Consider the following 24,990-nt stretch of genomic DNA (forward strand, 5'->3'; position numbering starts at 1 on the left):
GTCCTCTCTCTGCGCAAGTTCCCAAGTTTGGTTAAGCCTGTAAACTAACCCTTGTTTCCCATCATGCTCTGAATAATAGGTCAGGAAAAGAAGTTCTAGAACCTTCTGCTAAAAGTTTAGGAATATCTTATTAACAAGAGGAAGTGTTCCTCATTTCTCAAACATATGGGGAACTGAGCCAAATTTATAAAAATACAAGCCATGCCCTGGTTGATAGTCAAAGGATATGAACAGGCAGTTTTCAGAAAAAGAAAGTAAAGCCAACAATAAACACATAAAAATTAATCTAAATCACTATTGATTAGAGAAATGCGAACTAAAATAACCAAGCTACCACCTCATACCTGTCAGATTGGCTAATAAGACAGAAAAAGAAAATGACAAATGCTGGAGGGGATGTGGACAAATTGGGACTCTAATGTATTGTTGGTGGAATTGTGAATTGATTCAACCATTCTGAAGAACAATTTGTAACTATGCCCAAAGGGCTATAAAACTGTGTATACCTTTTGACCCAGCGATACCACTACTATCCCAAATAAAAGGGAAAAGGACTTATTTGTACAAAAATACTTATAATAGCTCTTTTTGTGGTGGCAAAGAGTTAGGAATTGAGGGGATGCCCATGAATTGGGGAATGGCTGAATAAATTGTGGTTTTAGAAAAACCCGGAAAGACTTACATGAATCGATGTAAAGTGAAGTGAGCAGAACCAGGAGAACAGTGAACGCAGTAACAGCAATACTGTACAATGACCAATTGTGTATGAATTAGCTATTCTCAGCAATACAAAGATCTATGACAATTCTGAAGGACTAAAGATAAAAAAGGCTACCTAACTCAAGAGAGAGAACTGATGAACTCTAAGTACAAACTGAAGCTTACTTTCTCCCTATTTTGTTTTTGCAACATGGCTAATAATGGAAATATGTTTTGCATGACTTCACACGTATAATTGAAATCATATTGCTTGTCTTCTCAGTGCAAGGTGAGGAACAAGCTGGAGGGAGGAAGAGAATTTGGAACTCAAAATTTTTTAAAAAATGTAAATAAATAATTGAATTAATGAATAGATTATAAGAAAAAGAGGTGGTTCCTTCTTTTGCAGAGTATAAGAGATATTTCTACTCAGGGGCATGGCACTGTCTACCAAGTAGGCACTTAAAATTCCTTCTTGGATTTTATTTGATTCAGATCCCTACCTTTCTTCCTGGGCCATCACCTAAGGCAAAGGTTCTTAACCTTGTTTGTATCATTGGGTCCCTTTGGCAGGCTAGTGAAATCTATGGACCCCTGCTCAGAATAAAGTTTTTAAATACATAAAATGAAATACACAGGGTTACAAAGGAAACCAATTATACTAAAACACAGTTATCAAAATATTACCCCCCCCAAAAAAAGTTCACAGACCGCAGGTTAAGAACCTGTGCTTTGTGGAGAAGCCTTTCTTCTTGACCCCTTTATTGTGAGAGTTTGCTTCCTCTTCGTCAAATATACACATCTGTTTACATGTTGCATCCACCCAACGGAATGACAACTCCTTAAAATCAATGACTGGGGTTTTATAAAATTTTGTCTGTACCCACAACACCAAGAACAGGGTCTTGCATGTGGTGTTAAATATAGGGACAAGACCTGGGTCTCCGAACCCAGTGCTCTCACCACCACGTCACCCTACCTCAGGGGATCTCTTGACTTTCCTGAATTCCATACATCCAAACCTCAACCACAGCTAGCCCTTTGAGTCTGAGACGGACAGGAGGAGAGAGCAGTAGAGGAATACCCCACTTGAAGAAACACTGGTTTACAAAATGATAAATTGGGGGGTGATCGTTCACATTACAAAAGGATTTCTTTTACAAAAAGGTCTACCCCTTTGTTCCTCTAAGAAGTAAATGGCTTCCCCGGAGTACATAGGTTGTTCAAATACATCAAGGGAAGTGATCACAGGCTGCTGGTTGAAGCCTTGATCCCAGAGGGAGCTTGGACTAAAGATCACTCTTTAATTACCTCCATGAGTTGCTTGAGTGTGTTGTTACAAGCACCCAGCTTGGTCATGGCAAAAGCCGTGGAGATACTGAGAGGCGACATGAAGATGTTGTCATTGTTATGCTTGGAATCTGCCACCTGCTTGTAGAACTCTGTGGCAAAGCGGGAATTGGCTTCAGACAGTTCCCACACCCGTGGGTTGGTCAACTCCGGGACCTTCTTTTGTTCTAAGCCCTCATCTTCCGAAGGTTTCTTCTCCGGGTGGCGGTAAATGCACATGGGATTCACTGGAATATCCCGGGGCTTGGCGGTGCAGATGTCACCCACAGGGTTCCAGTGAGAGGTCACACAGCCCCAAAAGCCAACGAGCAGCAAGGAAAGAAGACACAGCTTTCTAAAAGGAGGCAGAAAAGCAAGTCAAGCAAGCTGACAGGACCTCTGATTTCATCCCACACATCTCTGATGACTTGTAATAGCTGCCAAGATGACTGGGCTTCCTGCCTCTCTTCTATCCAGCCCACTCATCTCTCTGCCACCTATATACTGTGATTCTCACCTCTCTACTCAAAACCCTTCAGTGACTTCCCATTCCTCAATGAATGAAACCCCAACTGATTCTGACACTCAAGGCTCTCCAGAGTACAACTCTGACTTTTCCAGCCTCGTCTCATCCTAGTCCCCTTCACAGACCCTTTATTCTAACCAAACTGGACTACTTTTAATCCCTCTTTCTTTCCTTTCCTACATACCTTTGCTCATACCACCCCCTGTGCCTGGAATGGACTCTCCTCTCCTCCCCCATCCCCATCTTTGTCTGTTGAAGTTCCAGGCTCAACTAAGGTGCCTCCTCCTTCATGAAGCCTTCCCTGACCATCTCCCCCAGCCCAGTCAAAGTGACTTCTTCTTCCTCAGATTTCATCTGGCCTTGTCCTTTGCACTTACCTCTCTTGCTGTTGTATCAGAGTTGCCTATTTACTTTTCCCTCACATCCATTTGCAAGAGTCTTGAAAGCAATGTCTACACTATAGCTATCTTTCTATCTCCTATTCCAAAATGAGGGAACTGATTGTCCTGCCTTAACTCTGCCCAATCAGACCGTATCTGAAGTTCTGAGCAGCACGTTTCAGAAAGAACATTGATTCCTCTGGAGAGCATCCAGAGGAAGAGGGCCCCCAAGGTCCAATCGTTTACTCAGTCAACAAGTATTTATTAAACACCAGTTACTTGTTGGCACTCTGCAAGGAGCTTGGGATCCAATGACAAAAACATAACAATCTCTGCTCTCAAGGAGCTTACATTCTATTAGGGAGAAAAAACTTAAACGCAGAAAAGTCGACAAAACATGTACAAAGTAATTTCAGGGAAGTGAGGGAAGGTAAGGATAAGGATAGGCTTCCAGTAAAAGGCAGCTGCTGAACTAAGTTTTGAAAGGAGTTTGGTAAGACAGACAAAGATGCAAAGGAGAATAATGATTTATTATAAGCATTTAAACAGCACTTATGGTTTGCAAAAATGCTTTACATATGTTATCTTGCTTGATCTTCGTAATAACCTAGTGAGGTAGGGTTATTATCATCTCCAATTTACGGATGAGGAATTTGAAGCTGAGCCAGGTTAAAATCCTTGCCCAGGGTCACATAGCTAGTAAGCACCTGAGGCGAGATTTGAACTTAGGTCTTACTATCTGCAAGGGCTGCACTCTATCAGTCTAGACTGAAGACTGTGAAGGGGTACTCCCTTCCCCCATACAGAATGAGGCTAGAAAATTAAGTTGGGGGCAGGTTTTGAAGCACTTTAAATTCCAGAGAAAGGAATTTTTATAGTTGACCAGAGAAGTAATAGGGAACCTTTGGGGTTCATTGAATAGTGAGACGATTTAGTCCTGTGGTCTAAGAAAATCACTTCGGCAGCTGTGTGGAGGATGGATTGGCGAGAGGAGACCCGTGAATGTTGAAGGCCAATTAAGAAGCTATTAACAGTAGTCCAGGCTAGAGGCATACGAGGTCCTGAACTAAGGAGGTGGTTGTGTGAGTAAGGAGAAAGGAGGGATGGGAGATCTGAAGGTAGAAAGGACAAAATTTGACGACCGACTAGAAACGTGGGAAGCAAACCAGGGAGAAAGGCTTTACTTCCAAGAGACAGGGAAACCTGGAAGGTGGGTGAGTTGAGTCGGCAAGATCACAAGTTCTCTTTGGGCTTTGGGTTGAGTATCACCTCTTGCCCAGACTACTGAAGAGGTCTCCAAATTGGTTTACTTCTCTCGAGTTTCTTCCCTCTCCCTCTGTCCTCCACACCAGCTCCTCAAGTGATTTTCCTAAAGCCTGGATCTAATCAAGTCACTACCCGGCTCATTAAACTCCGCTTACTCCTTAGTACCTCCATAACCAAATACAAACTCTCAGCTAATAGGCTGTGGAGAGGATTTTTTTCGGGTGCCAATGAGACTAGATTAGATCTCTGAGGCCCCTCCTGTTCTGAGATTCTGTGATCACTGTGGCCTGAGGAGGTAAAGGAACTTATGTAGGAGGTTGGGACCAGAGCTGAAGAATGGCTATGAATAGGCAGCTAGTTGGTACAGTGGGTAAAACCAATGGACCTAAAGTTAGCAAGACTTGAGTTCAAATTTTTACCATAGATGCTACTGTGTGACTTTGGACAAGTCCCCTCTCAGACTCAGTTTCCCCATCTGTAAAATGGGGGTAATAATAGTACCTACCTTTCAAGACTGTTGCGAGAATCCAATGAGATAACATGTTTATAAAGCTTTGCCGACTTTACGATGCTATAAAATTGTTGTTTATTAGTTTTCAGTCATGTCTGACTCTTCATTTGGGATTTTCTGGACAAAGATACTGGAGCGGCTTGCCATTTCTTTCTCCAGCTGATTTTACAGCTGAAGAAACTAGGTGCCATATACATGCTAGCTATTACTATTATTAGGGAGATAGAGTCGAGTCTCATGCTTTGCCTCTCCATGCCATTGAAAGGGTTTGGAAACGTGTTGTGTGGCAGGCCTCAACCCCATAGACAGCTACACAGGCTTGATTAGTAAAAACAGCATCCTATCGGCCAAAATCTACACGAATTATCTGCCATTTCTATACGAACGATAATCCTAAGGTGTGCGGGATCTTGAGATACCTTCCAAATAATCAATCACCAAATTAGAATTACAGAATCTCAGTCTTACGGCAAGGATGGAGATCCTGTATTCTAATTCAAACCCGTGACCAGTAACCCCTTCTACAACATCCTGAGGAAGAGTTACCCAGCCTCTCGCTTGATGACCAGTGACAAAGGGGAACCCACTACCTCATGAGCAAAACCATTCCACTGTATTGATAAGGAAGTATATCCTTACATACATCACCAGAAGTCTGCCTCTCTGCCCCTTCCTCTGGGACCAAACAGGACAGATTTAGACACGGCGGTCTTTCAGATCCTTAAACGCGGCTCTCATGCCAAACACCCGCAGTTCCTTCAACTGATCAAAGGTAATTTTATGCTAAGGATAGTTTTAGCATTTCCCCTGACTTTATAAACTGGCAAAAAATGGTGACTCTTTTGCCCAGAACTTTTGATTAGCCAAAGCATTTCATTTCCCATCTTTGCCGGATTAACAGGGAGTTTACTGTAAAGGAGAAAAGAATGAAATCATACCTCACCATACAAACCATATTGTTAGTTGCCTTCAGTGTGTTGAAGCTTTTAGGGTGCTTGGTTCTGTTCTTCTTCCTGACCTTTCCCAGGCCTCTCCCTTAATCGGTCAACCAGTAAAAACTTATTAAGACTTATTAATATTATTTATTATTAACTTTATTATCCTACTATATGCCAGGCATTGTACTGGGAATACAAAAAAAAAGGCAAAAGACAATCCCTGCCCTCAGATGAATAAGACATCTTCTAAGAGGGTGAACTAACTACCATTTTCTCCCTTGGGCACAGGTGGTTGCTCTGATTCGAGCTCAGGTGTATGCCATTAGTTGCAAGGGGGAACCTTGAAAGAGTATGGCTGGATTAGAAGAAACTCATCCCCACTACTAAAACAACAACACAAATTCAAAGTGCATTCCCGATTGATGATTGAATAGCATCTTTCTGTGCAAAGGAGAACATATTATAGAAATCAAAGAATTTCAAAATTGAAAGGAAACTTAGTTTCTTAAGGTTCCTCTCTCTCATCTGTAAGAGGGTTTCCCCAGTTGATTTCTTGGGTTCCTTCCATCTCTGGGTCCTATGGCCCAACACCACCAGAGCATAAATCTTCTCCTCCAACAACTAATCATTGAGCATTCCCTCAAAGACTCTCCAATGATGGCAAACTCACTGGGTCCTTTTATCATCTATCAAGTCACCCCCAGATCTTCTCTAGGATAAACATCCCCATTTACTCCAAACAATCCTGACGTGATATGGTCCCCAATCCCCTCACCATCCTGACCATCCTCTACTAGACTCTCTCCAGGTTATCAATACTTTGATATTGATGGACTTGTGACCTCGTCTATACGAATACTCCTTCTAACATTTCAAACGCACCCATGGCATGCCTCCTTGTCCTATGTGACTCTCGTGCCCTCCACAGGACTGTCCTCAGCTGCCAGATACTTTCCTTTGTATCTGTTGATACGGTGTGCGTATCAGTGGAGCTGTTTTTACTAGTAATTCCTCATTCTCATTACCTGACCAACATGTCTCTTTTTCTAGTTCTATCTCTCTGACAATAAATAGCTTTTACATTGCTACCCCTGTGAAATCTATTGAGTTAACCTGTTGTAGGCTAACTATGCCCGAGGTACCCTTCCCCATTACCCCTTGGGCGACCTTTAATTTTTCATCAATGGTGCTGTCTTCTGACTTGTAGCCCTTTGGGAATCACTGGAAGAATACTGATGTTAAATAAATGAGCCTTTTGTTTCTAGTAGAGTTGGGGGATTATTAAAATCACTGCAAAATTTCCTAAAGTCAAAACAGTAGCTTTCATCTTCTGGTGTAACTTTGGTTTCAGTAGCGTCATCCTCCACCCACAGCAATTGTCCAAGACAGATATAGGGGAGTTTGCAAGGTTTTGTGTCAGTCAAAAATTCAGGCTTTGTTGTTAACCAATTAGCATAATAAAAGCAAGAGTGTGGGTCCTGAGGATGCGAGGAAATGACCTGGCTTTCTCCATTTAGCAATTATCTTTGCTCAACTTCCTTCCCATTGCTTTTGGAGCAAAATGAGTTTTGTAGACCTAGCCTGGCCTTCACAGAGCTTCTGAGGGGTGGGGATGGGGAGGAGTTTGGTTTTTTTGTTTGTTTTTGTTACCGGCCCTGATTTGGGCTTTGGGGGCACAGGATCTACACAAAGGGTTAAACAGTTGCTGTCGTTCAGTCGTGCCCTACTCTTTCATGACCCCGTTTGGGGTTTTCTTGGCAAAGATGCTACAGTGGTTTGCTGTTTCCTTCTCCAGCTTATTTTACAGGTGAGGAAACTGAGGTAAACAGGGTTAAGTGACTTGCCTGGGGTCACACAGCTAGTAAGCGTCTGTGGTCGCATTTGAACTCAGGTCTTCCTGACTTTAGGCACAGCACTCTATCCACTAGCTGCCCCTGGTTAAACAATAGTTACAAGGAATTTCTAAACCTAAGTGAGAAAGTGATCTGGACTTTGAATCTGTATTAGACTGAGTTAATAAAAAGAATAGACTTCTTAAACTGGGGGGCACTCTGTCTGGTCTTTTATTGTCTGTCCATCCTTAGACTAGTTAAGGGCAGCTAGGTGGCAGGCACAGTGGAGAGAGCCTAGGGCCTGGAGTTAGGAAGACCTGAGTTCAAATCCAGCCTCAGACACTTATTAGCTGTGTAAGCCTGTCTGCCTCAGTTTCCTTATCTGTAAAGTGAGCTGGAAAAGAAAATGGCAAACCACTCCAGTATCTTTGGGACCCAAATGGGGTCCCAAAGAGTAGGACACACGTGAAAACAACTGAACACGAAAAGTTAGACTCAGTGACTAATAACCTTGGCAATGGAGTACACAAATGTTAGTCTGGCTTTTTCAAGAAGAACCCTTTCTTATTACTCAAAAGCCAAGACTCAGAATGCCCTGAGAAGCTGACCAGTAAGGGATGATATGCCCAATGGAGAGCTGTGACACTATGTCAAGCAGAGATGGCATTGGCAGCCCTATAGTGTCGGGGTTGCCCTTGGCCACACATATCCCCTACATATGTGCCTTCTAAGTGTGTGTGCTCTGGCTACACCCAACCCAGGAATATGGGTTCTTGGTATGTTCTTTGCATGTATACCCTCCACATGTTCCTGGTCATACCTGTTCTAACCTAAGAGAGAATATACCCCAAGTGTTCATGGGGAGATTTTTTTTTTCGTTGTCACTTCTTTGAATATGCTATTTGATTGGTGAGGGGTCATGAAGTATAATTTGTGAGTAGATGCTAACACAAAGACTACCTCAAATCTAGGGTAGGTTTTGTGGGGGCCCATGTGAGGGAACCCCCAGGAATATACTTTACTGATGAACTTCATCTATCGGTTGTCTCTGTAACTGCATATCACCATCTGGACAAGGACTGCTCTCAATCCACTCGTGTTTTCCTGTGTGGATTTTTAAGTCATACTCTGAGTGGTTTTGGATGTGTACTGTACCAGGGCTTGATACAATCAGCACGATGTTATATACAAACTGGAGCATGGAGAACACTTCACCATATATGGGGAACATTCATTTCTACTTTATGCTGGAAAGCCTCCATAAACAAGGCAAACACCTCTGGTCGGTGTATGTTTCCCTGCCTGTTTTATGTTTTCCTACGTATCAGAGGGTCGGTCATCAAACAAAATTATCTCTATATTTACATCATTCAAGGAATCTTGTATGACTAACACATACATGGGAGATACCTTATTGGAGAAGTTTTCAAGAAACATTTTATCATAGAAAATAAAAAAAAAATTAGTTAGCGAATAGCAGCCAGGTGGTACAATGTAGATGATGTGATGGGCCCGGAGTCAGGAAGACCTGGGTTCAAATCTGACCTCAGACACTTATGAGTTGTGTGACCCTGGGCAAGTCGCTTTCTCAGTTTTATCAGCTGTAAAATGGGGATAATAATAGCACCTACCTCCCAAGATTGTTGTGACGATCACATGAGACAACATTTGTAAAGTGCTTAGCACCGTGCCTGGCACATGCTCTGTTGGTTGTTGTCCTTCGTTCTCAAAGAGGACCAAAATGACACCACTGTGCTAGAGTCAAGTTATGGTGTGTCCAGCTGTGGCTAATCAGACCAATATCAACTCAGAATGCTCTAGCACAAGTTGGGCACAAATAGTTTGTGTGAACATTTGGGGTGGATTCTCCAAATTTGTTCATCTTCTGTTTCTTTTGAGCTACTTCAGTTCTGCTTTGCTCATAGAGCATAGCACCTTCTCTGATGAAGGCACACCATGCTGGGCAGTCCTGGGCCAGTGTCTCCCATGTCATACAATCAGTTCCAGAGTCCTTAAGAGACACTTGGAGAGTACCCACCATGTGAGTGCTTGCTCTGAGTTCTCCATAAAATAGTCTTTTTGGCAAATGTACATTTGGCATTTGAACAATGTGGCCAGCCCATAGGAGTTGCCCTCCCTGAAGTAGAGTTTGAATGCCTGGCAGTTTAGTTTGAGAAAGGACCTGTTTCTAGTACCTTATCCTGCCGGGTAATCTTCAGAATCTTCCTAAGACACTTCAAATGGAAGCGATTGTTTCCTGGCATGGCACTGGTAGACTGTCCAGGTTTCACAGGTATACAACAATGAGGTCAGCACAATGGCTCTGTAGACCTTCAGTTTGGTAGTCATTCTAATACCTCTTCTCTCCCACACTTTCCTTCGGAGCCTCCAAAACACTAAGCTAGCTCTGGCAACGCGTGTGTCAACCTCATTATCAATGTGCAGATCCTTGGAAAGTATACTGCCAAGGGAAGTGAACTTATCCAGAACATTCAGAACGTCTCCATTTGTTGGTAACCCATGGTTCCACATACAGATGGTGCAGTGCTGGCTTATGGAGCACCTGTGTTTTCTTGGTGTTAATTGTTAAGCCAAAATTAGCACAAGCAGCAGAGAATCAATCCAGACTTTGCTGCAACTCAGCTTCAGAGGCTGCATTGAGTGCACAATCATCTTCAAACAAGAAATCGTGCACCAACTCTCCTTCCACTTTAGCCTTGGGATAACCTCCTCTTGCCATATTACCCAGAAAATCCCACTCAGCTTTTGTATAAGCAATGGACAACCCCCCCACCTTGTTAATCTCAGCTGGAATAGAATCAGCAACAGGTCTGTACCGCATGAAAGGAGCCTAATGGCATTCAAAACCTCTTCTTCATTTGAAACTTCAGCTAGGGAGGGATTGACTTCAACCTGAGGTAAATGATCAATGTCTCCAGCATTGATTGATGACAGTCTGTTGAAGACTCTATGGAAGTGTTCAGCCCATCTCTCTAGGATCATGTCTTTATCACTAATTAATGTGACTCCATCAGCACTGAGTAATTGAGATGCACCATAGGTCTTTGGCCCATAAACAGCCTTCAGGGCATCATAAAAGTGCTTTGGATTGTTCCTATCAGCATAAAACTGAATTTGATTTGCCTTTTCACTGAGCCAAGACATCTAACTAAGCTTTGCTTCTACTTTACTTTTGATGGAATTAAATACTGCCTTCTTAGAGATGGATGAACTATCCTACTGGTAAACCCTGTGGAGTTCTCATTTTTCATTTAGCAGCTTCATTTTCATCAAACTAGTCTTCATGTTTGCAAGTATTCTGACCTAGATGAGCAAATGCAGTGCTGTACACCAAATCTCTGAGAGCAGCCCACTCCTTTTTCCCTCCATCGCTGCCAACTGTGTGTTGGCTCAACTTTCCCTGCAAGTTAGCTAGGAACTGTTCCTGCTCAGAGAACTCTAATCTGTTGACATTAGTTCTTTTGATAGTCATTTTGCTTTGGGGCTGCCATTTTTGTTGAATGTGAATATTTAGCTTGGAGAGGATAAGTCTATGATCAGTCCAGCACTCTGCGCCATACATTGCCGTTGTCACTCTCACGAGCTGTCTGTTTCTTCTCCTTACAATCACAAAGTCTATTAAATGCCAATGTTTGCTGCAAGGGTGCATCCACAAAGTTTTGTTGAATTTAGGTAAATGGAAGACTGTGTTGGTGATGAGGTCACGAGATGCACGAGTCTTCGGTAGTGAGTGACCATTGCTGTTGCTGTTTCCAACTCCATTCCTTCCAAGGACTCCCTGCCATGTCTGGTAGTCTGAGACTACTCTAGCATTAATTTATAAACTTCTCTTTTGGCACATTGATGATAAGGGGCTCCACGTCTTCATAAAATTTTTCTTAGACCTCATCAGGGTTAGTCATGGTGGAGCATAGGTGCTGACGATGGTGGCGTGGCATTTTCCTGCAAGTGGCAATTGTATTGTCATGAGCCTGTCATTCTCTCCTCTTGGTAAGCATAAAAGCTTTTCAGCTAGATTAGTTTTGAATGCAAAACCTATGCCAGCTTCACAGTGCTCCCCTTCACTGCAGCCACTCAGAAAACCGTGCACCCAGCTCTGACTTCAGTAACCTGGCCTTCATTTGCCAGCCTTGTTTTACTCAGGGCTGCTATTTGGCTGTGATACCTGCTGAGTTCTCTCACAACAAGAGCTGTTCATCTTTCAGTACTGGATTTTGTGCTGTCTATTAAGTGTGCACATATTCCATGTACCGGTGGTGAGTGAAGTTTTTTTGCATTTTTTTGTGTTTTGATCACAGGGTGGGATCTCTGTCTGCTGTAGTAATCAGGCCAGGGTTGGGTAAGTAGACAATTTTGGGGGCACCTTTTCTAGCCCCTTCCTCACACCAGGAGGTGAGCAGTGCTATCCTTAAAAGGCTGCTCAGACACCCAGGAGGCTGCAGAATCCCACTGCTGCTTCCAGTAAGAAGACAACCCTATAGCCTAGGCGGCCTGTGTGCAGGGTTGTGACTACAGCTCCCAGTGTATCCACACCTGCTGCTTTATCACCTGCCTGTCACCACAGGACTTTGAGGTAGGTAAAATGGTAAAACTGCATGGGTGATGTCTTTTGATTCATGCATAAACTAGATTTAAGTGAGGCAGAGTTGAACAATCAGGGTGATAAGGGTGTTAAAGGGTCTAGGAACCATATTAAATGAATATTGATTAACAGAACTGGGGGTGTTTAGTCTAGAAAAAAGAGTAAACTAAAAGGAAACATCACAACTGTCTTCAAGCACCTAAAATTCGTCATTGTGGAAGAGAGAAAGTTGTTTTATGTTGCTCAAGGAGTATAGCAGGACTAAGAATGATGAATGGAAATTACAAGGGGATGTATCTCAGTTTAGTGCAGGGAACAATTAGAACTCTTCATCAATACACTGCCTCTGTGGGGTGATGAGTTCCCTCCCTGGCACTGGGATTGTTTAAGCAGAGACTGGATAATCTTATGTTAAGGATGCATATAGAGAGGATGCCTGGCTGTGGGAGGAGGCTGGACCAGATGACCTTTCCAAGTTCTGAGATTTTATGATTCTGCGTCCCAAGGAAGATTATCCTGGGAAAGGCGGGTAGAACTTTTTTGAGTGAATAGAGTAGAGACTAAAGGAAATTATAATAACTAGACCTCCATTCTGTCCTCAGGGAGATCCCCAAGATCCCAGTCCTGGGAAAAATTTTATGGAGACATGGAGACTCTTATCATCGATGTGCCAAAAGAGGACAAGTTTATAAATTAATTCTAGAGTGGTCTCAGACTACCAGATGCGGCAGGGGGTCCTTGGGAGGAATGGAGTTGGAAGCAACAACAACGACAGGCGGTCACTTGCTGCTGAAGCCTCATGCCAGCAGAGCAGAGGTCAGAAGTTGAACCATTAACAAAACACATTCTAAAGGAAAGACATAGGCTGATCAAAGGGTGTGTTCCCTGAGAGGCCTCCCACCTTCCCTATTCAATCAATCAAGTAAGTAACCATTTATTAAGCACCTATGTACTCAGGCAAAGGCAGGTGGGGGTTCAGTTGGTAGAGGGTGGGCTTGGAGTCAGGAAGGCCTAAGTTCACATCCAGCCTCAGATGCTCACTAGCTGTGTGACCCTGGGCATGTCATTTAACCTCTGTTTGCCTTAATTCACTGGAGAAGGAAATGGTAAAGTACTCCAGTATCTTTGCCAAGAAAACCCCACGGACAATATGGTCCATGGGGTCATGAAGAGTCACACAAGACTGAACAAAATATGCTTGGGCAGTGGGGCTACAAATAAAAATGAGTCAGTTTCTTCCCTTAAGGAGTTCACATGTTACTGTAACTTGAATCATATAAAATGTTCACAGATCAACAAATCCAGGATTCTTACAAAATAAAAATACACAGTGATGGGTGTAGGAGAGAAGACTAACACCCGGGCCGCTCCAGGAAGGCCTCCAAACCCTTCTATTTTGTGTTTGGGGCCAGAGTGTTTCTGGATAAATCTGCTCTAGTTTTCAGGGGCCAGAATGGTCTAGTCCTAGAGTCTGGAATGTGCAGGAACCTTTTAGAAGCAGCTGGAACTCTGAGGAATGTGAAGGACCAGTCATTTTACCCAATCAAGAGTTTTTCTGGACTGAGAAGGTGGTTCAGCCCTAACCTTCCTAATTCTCACAGCAGCTGGGGTGTTCCTGGCATGGTCCCATGGCTTCCTGAGGCTGCCCTGGAGACTGTCTTTGGGCAGGAGAATCCCTGCTGGAAGCATTTGTTCTATATTGAGGGGAACACCCTGTCTCTCCTGCTCAGACCTTCACCCAGCAGGGAAGGAAAAAAAAGACACGGATCTTGGCATTCACTGAAAGGACAGAGACCTCAACAGGCTGAGAAGCAGAGTGTCTCTGTTGCGTCACTTCTGATGCACTTTCTGGAAATGGATTGAGGATTGACTTTGTTCCTCAGCAGTGAGAGCAACTGGTGGATAGAGCTCCAGGCCTGGACTCGGGAAGACTCCCCTTTCCGAGCTCCAATCTGGCCTCAGACACTTACTGGCTGTGTGTCACTTAACCCTGTTTGCCTGTTTCCTCATGCATAAGATGAGCTGGAGAAGGCAATGGCAAGCCCCTCCAGTGTGTTTAACAAGAAAACCCCAAATGGGCTGGTGAAGAGTTGGAAAACATGACTGAAAAACAAGACTTTGAGGGAAGAGTGGGGTTAAGGAAGAAGATCCAATAGATCTCAACAGAGGAAACTCCCAGGCAGAAAATATAACTACGGCTAGAAGCCAAGGAACACAGAAGGAGGGAAGCACAGTGAGTATCCCCCCTCCCACTTCATCTGCCCAACTACCCCCCCAAAGCATTTCCTAGTTTCAGATTCTAGAAAAGAAATTTGATTTATGAGATTGTAAACTCCATAGGGTCAGCAACTGTCTTGCACATAGTAGGGCTTAATAAGTGTTTATTGATTGATATGTGAGCAGCCCCAGGAATGAAAATTCTCATGACACAGATGTTTCAGTTGTAATATGGAAGTGTAACTGTCAAGGAGCCTGATCAGGAGAAAAAGGAGGAGACATCTAAGGAGACAGATGTGGTTTCCCAGAAACCCTCCAGGAAGCTGGGATTTTAAGAACAGCCACAAAAGATAAAAGCAGGGCAGAGGAATGGCATGGCTAAAGCGTGGAAATGTTTTGAGGAATGAGAAAAATGCTAATTGAGACCCCCAAAATACTATATCTGGGCAAGAGGAGAAATGTAAAGCTCTGTAGAGTTTTTTTTTGTTGTTGTTGTTTTGTTTTTTAACGCACCAGGACAGCATGGAGATTCCAGTTGTGTCTGACTCTTTGTGGCCCCATTTTGGGGTTTTCTTGGCAAAGATACTGGAGTGGTTTGCCATTTCCTTCTCCAGCTCATTTTACAGATGAGGAAACTGAGGCAAACAGGGTTAAGTGACTTGTCCAGGATCAAACAGCTATTAAGAATCTGAGGACAGATTTGAACCTCAAGAAGATGAGTCTTTCTGACTCTAGGCCCAATGCTCTATCCACTGCACCACCTAGCCGCCCACAGGATGGAGCAGAGGAGAACAAACTGCGGTGAATGGGAAAAGGACATAGGGATTCTAGTAGACTGCAAGCTCTGGATGAGTCAACTGGGTTCCCTTACTGTTGGAAAAGACTGATATCTTAAATTGCATGAACAGAATCTAGAATCTGGTATCTAGATTCTCGAGTCAGCACCCCCCACCCCAGCGTTTCAGCTTCCTCTTGTGTGTTGTCTTCCCTTCTTAGATAGTAAGCTCCTTGAGGGAAGGGACTGATTTTCTTTTTCTTTGTACCCCCAGAACTTAATACAGTGCCTGGCATGGAGTAGGTGCTTAATAAATGCTCGTTGAATTGAATTGTGGAGGGAGTAAATGTTTGGAGAGCCTCAAAGCTAGGAAGACTCGATACATACCAGCTGTGTGCCCTTAGGGAACTCCAAACTTCACGATGCCCCAGACAACTCTTTAGGACTACAAATTGTGAGACTACTGTGGATCTGTATTGGTAAAGGGAGTTTCCTTGTCAAGAGTTCCTTCCATTAGTGTAATCACAGATGGAGGGGGGCGGGGGGATATCTAGATCAGCTGTTCTTGGTGGTGTCCCCAGATACCTGGAACACTAAGCCTAAAAGATTTCTCAGGTTCTGAGCTACAGTGGGCTAGCTCAATCTGGTATACACACTAACTATGGTATTAATATAGTGAGCCTTTGACAGGGGAGGGGGTGGCGGTGAGGGTAAGCAGGTGATCAGGTTGCATAAGGAAGAACAATTTGGCCCAGGACAGGAACAAAGCAAGGTCAAAGTTCCCATACAGATGGGTAGTGTGATCTACCTGGAAGTGGCTCCTGCACTTCCAGCCTGGGTGAGGTAGGCGAGAATGAGTTAAAAAAAAAAAACCAACCAAATAAATAAAGTCCCACTATACTCAAATCAATAAGCATTTATTACATTCCTATCCTCTGCCAAACACCGAGCTATGTGTTGGGCCCCCAAAGCATTTAGGCCAGCAAACTGGAAACATGTTCCATTCAGGGTACCATATTTGAGGTGGGACATTGACAAACTGTAGGCAGCATGTTCAGCAGGAAGGGGACCTGAATGGTGAGGAATGTGTAAACCTTGCCATATGAAGTTTGAACCATTAAAGACATTTGGAATCTTGTCTTGAAAAGGCCTTAGAGAGGGAGGAGAGGATATGATACCATCTTTGGTTACTTGAAAGACTTGTGTGAGAGAGGGGCTAGAACTTGTCCTGCTTGACCCCAGAGGGCAAGACCGGAGGCAAAGGGTAGAAATAAAAAAGGGCAGCATTCAGAGTCGTTTGTTTTGTGAACCAATAAACTCATCAGAGAAATGTCCAAGCAAAGCTTGGATGATCCAATGTCAGTGACAACAGGTGGGAGGGAGGCTGTGCAAGGTGATCTCTAAGGTGATAATTCTTTATCTCCTGTTCTCTTTCTCCTTTCCATTTGCTCCTGATCCCAGACTGGAAGCACAGTTAGTATGCGAAAGGTGGTGGGGTAGAAACACAAAGCCGCATGGAACTCACAAAATAAATCTGAGAAGTCAGGTTTCCCCCTACCAATCCAGGGTGCCAGGCTCTGTTGGCCTTCAGCTTCCTTTCTCCTAAACAATCTTCTACAACTCTTTATCCCTGTGGTTTAACTTGCCCCAAGGCTCAGCAAAGAATCCAGCAGTGTCTTCCTTCTCTATTGCTGGCCCTGGGGTCCGAGATCCAACCAATTCAGAGGAGGACAGAAAACTTGTCGACCTATTGAATCACATCACTGACAAGACTTCTTAGACTACCTTGAGTATTTGTGATCAGGGCCCCTTTGGCTCTGAATTATCATCATCATCATTATCATCTTCATCGTCATCATCATCTAACATTTACATAGTACTTTAAGATTTACAAAACATTTTACATATATTATTTCATTTAATAATGTACCAACCAACCACTCCTTAGGCCATTTAAACTTTACTCTGAAACTTTAGTCTTTCCTCCCCACCCCAACATCTATCATGTCTGCTCACTCAGGAATGCCAACTTCCCAGGGACTCAGAAAAAAGCCACACACAGAGGTATACACAGGCAGTCAGGGAAGAGTGCTGAGGACCATATTGCCAAATGATTTCTGCAAGTTGAAGAAGCAAGCCCAGAAAATTTGGAAGGAAAAGAAAATGGCCTTCTTTGCTGACATCAGAGATTAGAGGGAGGTTGGAACCACGTGGCCAACTGCCTGATGAAGTCCTAGCCTGAGTGATCAATACCACTGACTCTGACTCCAGTTTGTTGCATGACCCTGGGCAAGACACAGTTTATCTCAGTTTGTCCACCTATAATACTGATAACTTCCCGTTTCATACTTCAAAAAGGTCTTGTGGGACATGCTACTATGGAATCTGTTTTTAAACACAAACCTCTGGGGACCAATGTAGTCCAGAGGCATTCTCTTAGTCAAATATGTGAACATGTACAGAGGTCTATAGAGAGAAGGCTCATTTAAAATTCTGGCCACTGACTCACCCTTCCCCAAACTGTCACAGCCTTCCCAACCTTGGAACACCTCCATAGTGGGTAGGGAGTCTGGTATCCAACCTTTCAGAAGTGGGTATAAGATAGTCATCTTTGTTCTGGTGCATATGAATGGGGGGGAGCTCAGTAAAGGCAAACGACATTTTGAAAATCTCACCCTATAATGTCATGTAATGAGAGAGTCCTTTTGGTTGGCAATTTTAATGAGCATAGCACTTTGGGAGCTTCAGAGTGAGGATTTTGTAGTACGGGTACTGCAAGAGATGGCAAGACTGGGTATCTAGTTTTGGATCTCTGAGAGTCTAGAAACAAGAAGAGAAGGAGGAGGCATCAAGCATTGGGAGAAGGTAGCCACAAGGGGCAGCTAGGTGGGATCGTAGAGTCAGGAAGACATGAGTTCAAATCTGGCCTCAGACTTACTAACTGTGTGACCCTGGGCAAGGCACTTAACCTGTCTGCCTCAGTTTCTTCATTTATAAAATGAGCTGGAGAAAGAAAGGCAAACCAAATGGGGTCATGAGGACTGAAATGACTAAATGACAACAACATAGTAGAAACAGAGGAGAGGCAGTCTATTAAGAGCTAAATCTTGCCAGATTTGCAGCTTCTCAGAGGGAATACCCTAGTGATACTGACTCCCTCCATGAAAATGACTGCTACGCTACCCCTCAGCTGTGAAATGAGGGGCCTCTTCAGCTGTGTATTCAGGAACTCCATGAAAAAGTATTTCCCCTCCGCCTCAGGATAAAGTTCTTCAGGATCCCACCTTCCAAAAAGATCTTTGGGGTATAGGTTAGTCAATCCCCTGAACCTAGCAAACCAGGCCAGGGCTGTCATCTCTCCCAAGGTAATCTGCCTGCCATTTAAAAGTCAGAAATCCCACTGAGCGAATACCCACTCTTGGTACCAATACCGAGAGATTCCTCTTACCTTCTTCCACCATCTCCAGGTCCTTCCCCATGAAAAAGCATGGCGCCGAATATCCTCTTCAGACCTGAGAAAATGGAGACTGGTGTATTCTCAGGCACTGATTCATTCCCTTCAGATAGGCTGAAATTCCCGGAGGTTGGGGGGTGGCCCATAGAGCCAGGAAGGGGAGTACTGAGGTCAAAGGTTGATGACCAGCCCCAAAGGGTTAAGCAAAGAATGAAGCTGAGCAGTTGTTTAATCAGTAGAGAAGTTTTAAAGTTCATTTGGGCCAGGAGAAAGTAGGAGCCATCTCTGCCCAAATATACATTCTTTGTCATCTTTTACAGATCATAAAAACAAAGGCAGTTTAGGAATTTTTTAAAAACTGCATCAAAAACCACTTTTCTGAGTAAATTTTGTTTGGGGGGGGTTTCTGTTTTTCCCTGATTAAATAACCCATAAGTTGGAAAAAAAAAAGGTTGTAAATAACTGGCCAGATTGCATCACTAGCAATGTCCCTCCCACTCATCCATCACTTTTCACTCATTTCATCGCCTTGTGGGGGTGGAGGATGGGAGGCAGAAAATCCACAAAGACTAAGAGGCATGAGGTACACGGAGAGGTTTCCGAGGTGGGAGCTTTGATCTAGGTTGAAGTGAACAGAACAGTTCTATCTGGGAGCCCAGAGGGAGGAAAAAACACAGGTGGGTGAGATAGGAGTGTAGAGGTACAACCTATACTCAGACCCTGGGACTTAGTGGTTCAAGATTTAAAGGAATTCCGTCCTGCCACCCCAGAGTATACGGCAAGTATGTTTCTGGGAGCTGGAGGGGAGACTGCAAAATTTTGCTATAAAGCCTAGAATGGAAGCTTAGGTTTTTAAGTTGTATCATTGTTATAATATTAAGCAGGGTAAAAATAAATGGAAGGAAAGTAGTGTTCTCTGCCTCTGAATATCCTTTCAAAGGTCTTCTTGTTAAATATATTTATATTTACTAATGCTTTTCATCTTTGCATTACATTCATTCCTGAGACTGAACCCTCTCTCTTGTGACAATGGAAAAACACCCACTACGGAAATCTTGTCTGACAAGGTATACAATATTTTGTTCTCATATCCCCTCACCTTCGTGTTGTGATGAGGCAATAAATTTCATCATCTCTTGTCAAGGATCTTCACCAGTTTTTCCTGTAGAGTTCAGTTTCTTTTCAGTGATCTTTGGAGTTACTGAGTAACTAAGAGATAAACTCTCTGATAGCAATTTGGCAAAACACCCAGGACTTGAAAGAACAGTCCTACAAAGACATTTCCTATTTCCCACCTAAATTCTATTCAAATTTAACTCCTGTGGTGGGACATCTTGAGGCAGTAAGAGTACTTTTGGAGCCATAGATCTTACTTACTGCCCCTATCCAGAATCCTGGGGAATAGCCAGGAAGACTGTAAATAATTCCACAATTGTTTCTGACCACATGCTCCACCAAACCAACCTCCCTTTCAGTTCTCTCTCCCACCCTATATCCCCCTTCCTATAGGGTAAGAGATATCTATACCCAACTGAATGTGTATTATTTCTTCTTTGAGGCAATTGTGATGATTGTACGGTTCAAGAATCGCCTGATTGCCTGCCAACCCTGCCCCCACAATCTTCCCTTCCACTGTAATAGGTCCTTCCTGCCTTTTATGTGAGATAAGTCACCCTATTCTACCCTCCCTTTTCCCCCTTCTCCCAGTGCATCCTTCTTTCTTACCCCTTATTTTTTATCATCCATCAGTCAACTTGCTGTTGTACCTTCTATGTCTCTCCTCCTTTTAGCTGCCCTAACATTGATAAAGTTAAGAGTTACAAGTATGATCTTCCCATGTAGAACAGTTTATAAACATATATACCAAATATATATACATATAAAAAGTTTAACCTTATTAGAATCCTTTATGTTTTTTCTTTCCTGTTTGCCTTTTCATGCTTCTCTTTACTTTTGTATTTGAAGAGCAAATTTTCTGTTCTGGTCTTTTTATCAAGAATGCTAGAAAGTCCTCTACTTCATTAAATATCCACTTTTCCCCTGAAGGCTTATACCCAGTTTTGCTGAGTAGGTGATTCTTGGTTGTCATCTCAGCTCCTTTGCCTTCTAGAATATCACATTCTAAGCCCTCCAATCCTTTGGTGTGGAAGCTCCTGTGTAATCCTGACCATGGTTCCATGGGACTTGGGCAATGCAAGAATCCTGCACCCAGAGCCAGCAAAGTGTCCCCTGTAATTTCCTTCTGACAAGTTGCCCAGCCCCCATACCATCTGTGGCCTGAGAGCTCTGAGAACCACAGCCACTGATTCAGTTGCCCCCAAGGCCTACATTAGCTTGTGCAGGAGCACACAGCCTCCCTGCTACCTCGTATCGGGTGCAGCCTGCTACTATCTCGTCCAGGTCACCTGCACTGGTGTGTGCTCCACTCCCACCTCAGTGAGACAGATCTTTCCTATCCACCTTCTAAATGGTCTCAGGCTGGAAAACTGTCTCACCCCATCCTTTTGTTGGTTCTGTGCTCCAGAATTCATTTTGAGGCATTATTTCAAAGTTGATTGGAAGGGAATTTGGGAGAACTCAGGCGAGTTACTGCCTTACTCCACCATCTTGGCTCTGGAAATTGGTCCAATTCCACAGTTGCAAAGAGAATTGCAGAATCTGAACTGAAGGTACTTCAAAGGTCATCTAGTCTAAACCACTATGTTCATGTCTCCCCTCTAGCATACCCTGCAAATGACTATCCAACCATTGCTTGAAGACCTCCAAAGAGAGGGGACTCATTACCTTTGAAGACAGCCCATTGACTTTAGGAGCTCTATTAGAATAGTTTTTCTTTATGTAGTGCCTATACTTGCCTCTCTGCCACTTTCACCCCTTTTGCTTCCTCATTACCAATAAGTAACATATTTTTTACCCTTACAAATTCTTTAGATCTTACCATTCTCTCAAACTACCGTTTGCAACCTTGTTTTTTTCCTAGTGCCAAACTCCTGAAAAAACTGCCTCATGCAATCTGGCTTCTGATCCCAACCTTTCACTGAAACTGATCTCTTAAAAGTGGGTTGAAGTTTGAATTTGGCTAAAAGAAATTCGGAGAACTGAAGGAAAATTTGAAGAACAACCTCTAGGCCCTGACAGATCCAGATTCTAGGTTCCAGGTTGAATGAAAGAAGAGCAGAATTATGGATAAATAAGGACATTGTTGGACCCTTGTTCTCAAAGAGGACTAATAATAAGGAATAAAAAATAAGGACTAATGTGAATTGGGAAAAAAATATGAAGAGGGGCGCTCGAGACGAAATCAGACAGCTGACAAATTAAGGAGAGGTAAATAACAAAAGGTTAAGTGGAAAAATTGCAGGGAAAAGCAAATTGATAGAGTGGGTTGGTGGCTGGGGCGTATTTGTGAAACAAGATTAGAAAAAGGTAACGGGAAGGTAGGTGAGCGTGAGATCATGGTTACAAAAATTCTAACCAAGTGCTTAGGGAAAAGGTATAAGCCCCCCCGCTTCCCCCCAGTAGTTTAAAAATCAAAATGCAACCTACAAGACTAATGCATTGTTGGTGGAGTTGTGAACTGATCCAACCATTCTGGAGAGCAATTTGGAACTATGTCCAAAGGGCTATAAGACTGTGCATACCTTTTGACCCAGCAATACCACTTCTAGATCTGTATCCTAAAGAGATCATAAAAATGGGACAGGGACCAACATGTACAAAAATATTTACAGCAGCTCTTTCTGTAGTGGCCAAGAATTGGAAATTGAGGGGATGCCTATCAATTGGGGAATGGCTGAACAAGTTGTAGTTATGTGAATGTAACAGAATATTATTGTTCTATAAGAAATGACAAGCAGGCAGCTTTCAGAAAAACCTGAAAAGACTTGCATGAACCGATGCCAAATGAAGTGAGCAAAACCAGGGAAACATTGTATACAGTAACAGCAACATAGTGTGATGACCAACTTTGATAGACTTAGCTCTTCTCTGCAATGCAATGATTTAAGAATTCCAAAAGACTCATGATGGAAAATGCTAACCACATCCAGAAAAAGAATTATGGAGTCTTGAATGCAGATCAAAGCATACTAGTTTTCTTTTGTTTTCTTTCTTGTGTTTTTTCCCTTTGGTTCTAATTCTTCTTTACAACGTGACTAATGTGGAAATGTTTAAAAAGACTACATGTGTAGCTTAAATTGCATGCTGTCTTATGGAAGGGGGAGGGGAAGATTAAAACTCAAAATCTTATAAAAGTCAATGTTGTAAACTAAAACTAAATAAATATTTTTAAAGCAAAGTCAGCATCTTGAAATGCTCAAGAAAGGAAAAAAGGGAAGGGAAAATATTCCAACAAGAGAGAAACACAGGATTTATCCAAAGACTGATGCGAATGCAGTGAATATACAAATCACTTTAGATTTTAAAAGAATGTACAAAAGATGAAAGGCTACATAACACAGCATGTCACCTTCTTGTAAAAACATACTGTTGGAACATCATAGCTCATAAAAAGCTGATGCTGACAAGGTTCTTAGTTTACATTGGGAAAGAAAAGTGGATCAAGGCAGGCATAGGTCTGGACATATTTAGTCTGGGGAGAAGTGTGAGGTGGGGACAGGATAGCTGATAGTATTTAATAGGCTGTTTCCATAGCCTCAAACTCTCTTCTGAACCTGTCCTTCTTTTCGACCTGTACACTTCACTGGCATCTTGAAGTTGTGTTCAAGAAGAGTTTCTATTTTCACATCTCACCTTCCTTTTCCTGTCTTTGTCATACAATGCTTTCTGATCTCTTCTGAGTCCCTATCAGTTGCTAAGTGCTGCTCCACAAGATCTTCTATCTTCTTTCTACTCAATCACCACCCAAGTTCAGGCCCTTACTGCTTCTCACCTGCCTCTTCACTGGTCTCACAGTTTCTAGTCTCCCCACTCCTCGGTCTCTCCTCCACAGTTGAAAAAAGAATCTTTCCACAACTGCAGGTGTAGAACTATATACTTCCTTTGCTCTGTAATCTTCAGAGGCGCCTCACTATCTCTAGGATAAAATTCCTCAGTTTAAAGCCTCAACACTCAAGTTCTAATGTCCCTTCTCATCTTTATTGTACACACTCACCTTCATTCTAGCCAAACTATAGGGCTCCTGCACTTGTCTCCATTCACACAAGTCCCGCAATATCTCCACTCCTTGCCTAAAACCAATCCCACCTCTTAAAATCAGTGCCTGAGCTGCTTCTCATTTGAAACCATTCTCTGATTGCTATCCCTACCCAGGTGCTAGTGTTTATTTCTTTTCAAAAGTACCTTGTACTTACCTTTCTTTGGGGGGTGGGGTGACAGGACCTGTTGTCCCCTTTAGAAGCTAAGTTCCTTGAATTTAGGGACTTCCCTCCCTCCCCATACAGTGCCTAGCACAAAGCTGTCATGACAGAGATCTTTTTAGGTAGACAGACCCTTGTGAGCTTCTTTCAGAGGCCTGGAGGTCATATCCCAACCCCACAACTGTGAAACCTTTAGCAAATTACTAATCTTTTCCCAGACTCAGTTTCCCCATCTGTCAATCCTGTGATCTTCAATGTTCCTACATGTTCTCCACAGCCTCTCAAAACCTCAGGAGGTTCTCTTTCATCTTCTCTTGATGTCCTCCATGTCTCTCAACAAATGTTACTCTGCACAACACAATAGATCTTGTGCTAGTTATTTGTGGCCTTCTACCCCAACATACACTGGGCCACTCCAAGAACTCTGACACTTCCATACACTGCAGAGGTGACATGCCTCCACAAAGCAGGCTACAATCTTTCCCCTGATCCCTGAAAACATGGGATGGGTGACATTTAAACCTCTGTGCTAGCAGCTTATTAAACCTAAGTCTGTGGTTGCCTGTTGGCAATTTTACATGAAAGAGCTGTCATGTTCCTCCTGCTTTTTAAAATATTGGGGCCAAGCTGTGTGACAAGTAGATATGAAAGATTTCCCAATACCAGAACAAAGTAGTATAGGCACATTTACTCTTCTTCCAACAAAAAGAGACCACACATTTCTTCATTAATTTATCATTTAATATAAATGCTGACAGAAAGCAGATAAGACCTTAAAGACACTTTCATATATTTACAGACCAAAAGGTGAATCACCTCCCTTCCACTTTTTAAAATAACTTCTCTTATCTGCAACTCATATAGGAGCCTTAAACCCTATGCAGGAGCAACATGAGGCTGAGTCAGTTTGAAAGGTAATGGAGAGAAGGAAGAAGAGTGGCATCTTCTATATGAACAACATGCACACAATTTTCCTCTAACATAAACTTGAAAAAAAAATTGGCTCTATACCTCTGAAAAAACTTCTAACAAATGAAATATATACTTTTTGAGACCCAATTAGCTGCTGCTTGCTGCCTTTTGCATCCACAACTACTATTTCTTCCTTTCTACCTCATATAATGTTTAGAAGGCTTTTGAAA

General features: G+C 42.9%; 1 protein-coding gene across 1 annotated transcript in view; it reads right to left on the bottom strand.

Moving 5' to 3' along the window:
* SERPINC1 (serpin family C member 1) overlaps positions 1-18,691 on the bottom strand; it is a 32,865-nt gene extending 14,174 nt beyond the window's left edge. Inside the window, exons 1-2 of the mRNA XM_036754082.1 lie at positions 18,525-18,691; positions 2,011-2,383 (exon numbers count right to left, since the gene is read on the bottom strand). Coding sequence (XP_036609977.1) covers positions 2,011-2,383; positions 18,525-18,676 — 525 coding nt within the window. The 5' untranslated portion in view covers positions 18,677-18,691. The remainder of the gene's footprint in view (positions 1-2,010; positions 2,384-18,524) is intronic.
* Positions 18,692-24,990: the final 6,299 nt, after the last annotated feature.

Source organism: Trichosurus vulpecula, chromosome 4 (assembly GCF_011100635.1).
Source record: "Trichosurus vulpecula isolate mTriVul1 chromosome 4, mTriVul1.pri, whole genome shotgun sequence".
Taxonomy (NCBI): domain Eukaryota; kingdom Metazoa; phylum Chordata; class Mammalia; order Diprotodontia; family Phalangeridae; genus Trichosurus; species Trichosurus vulpecula.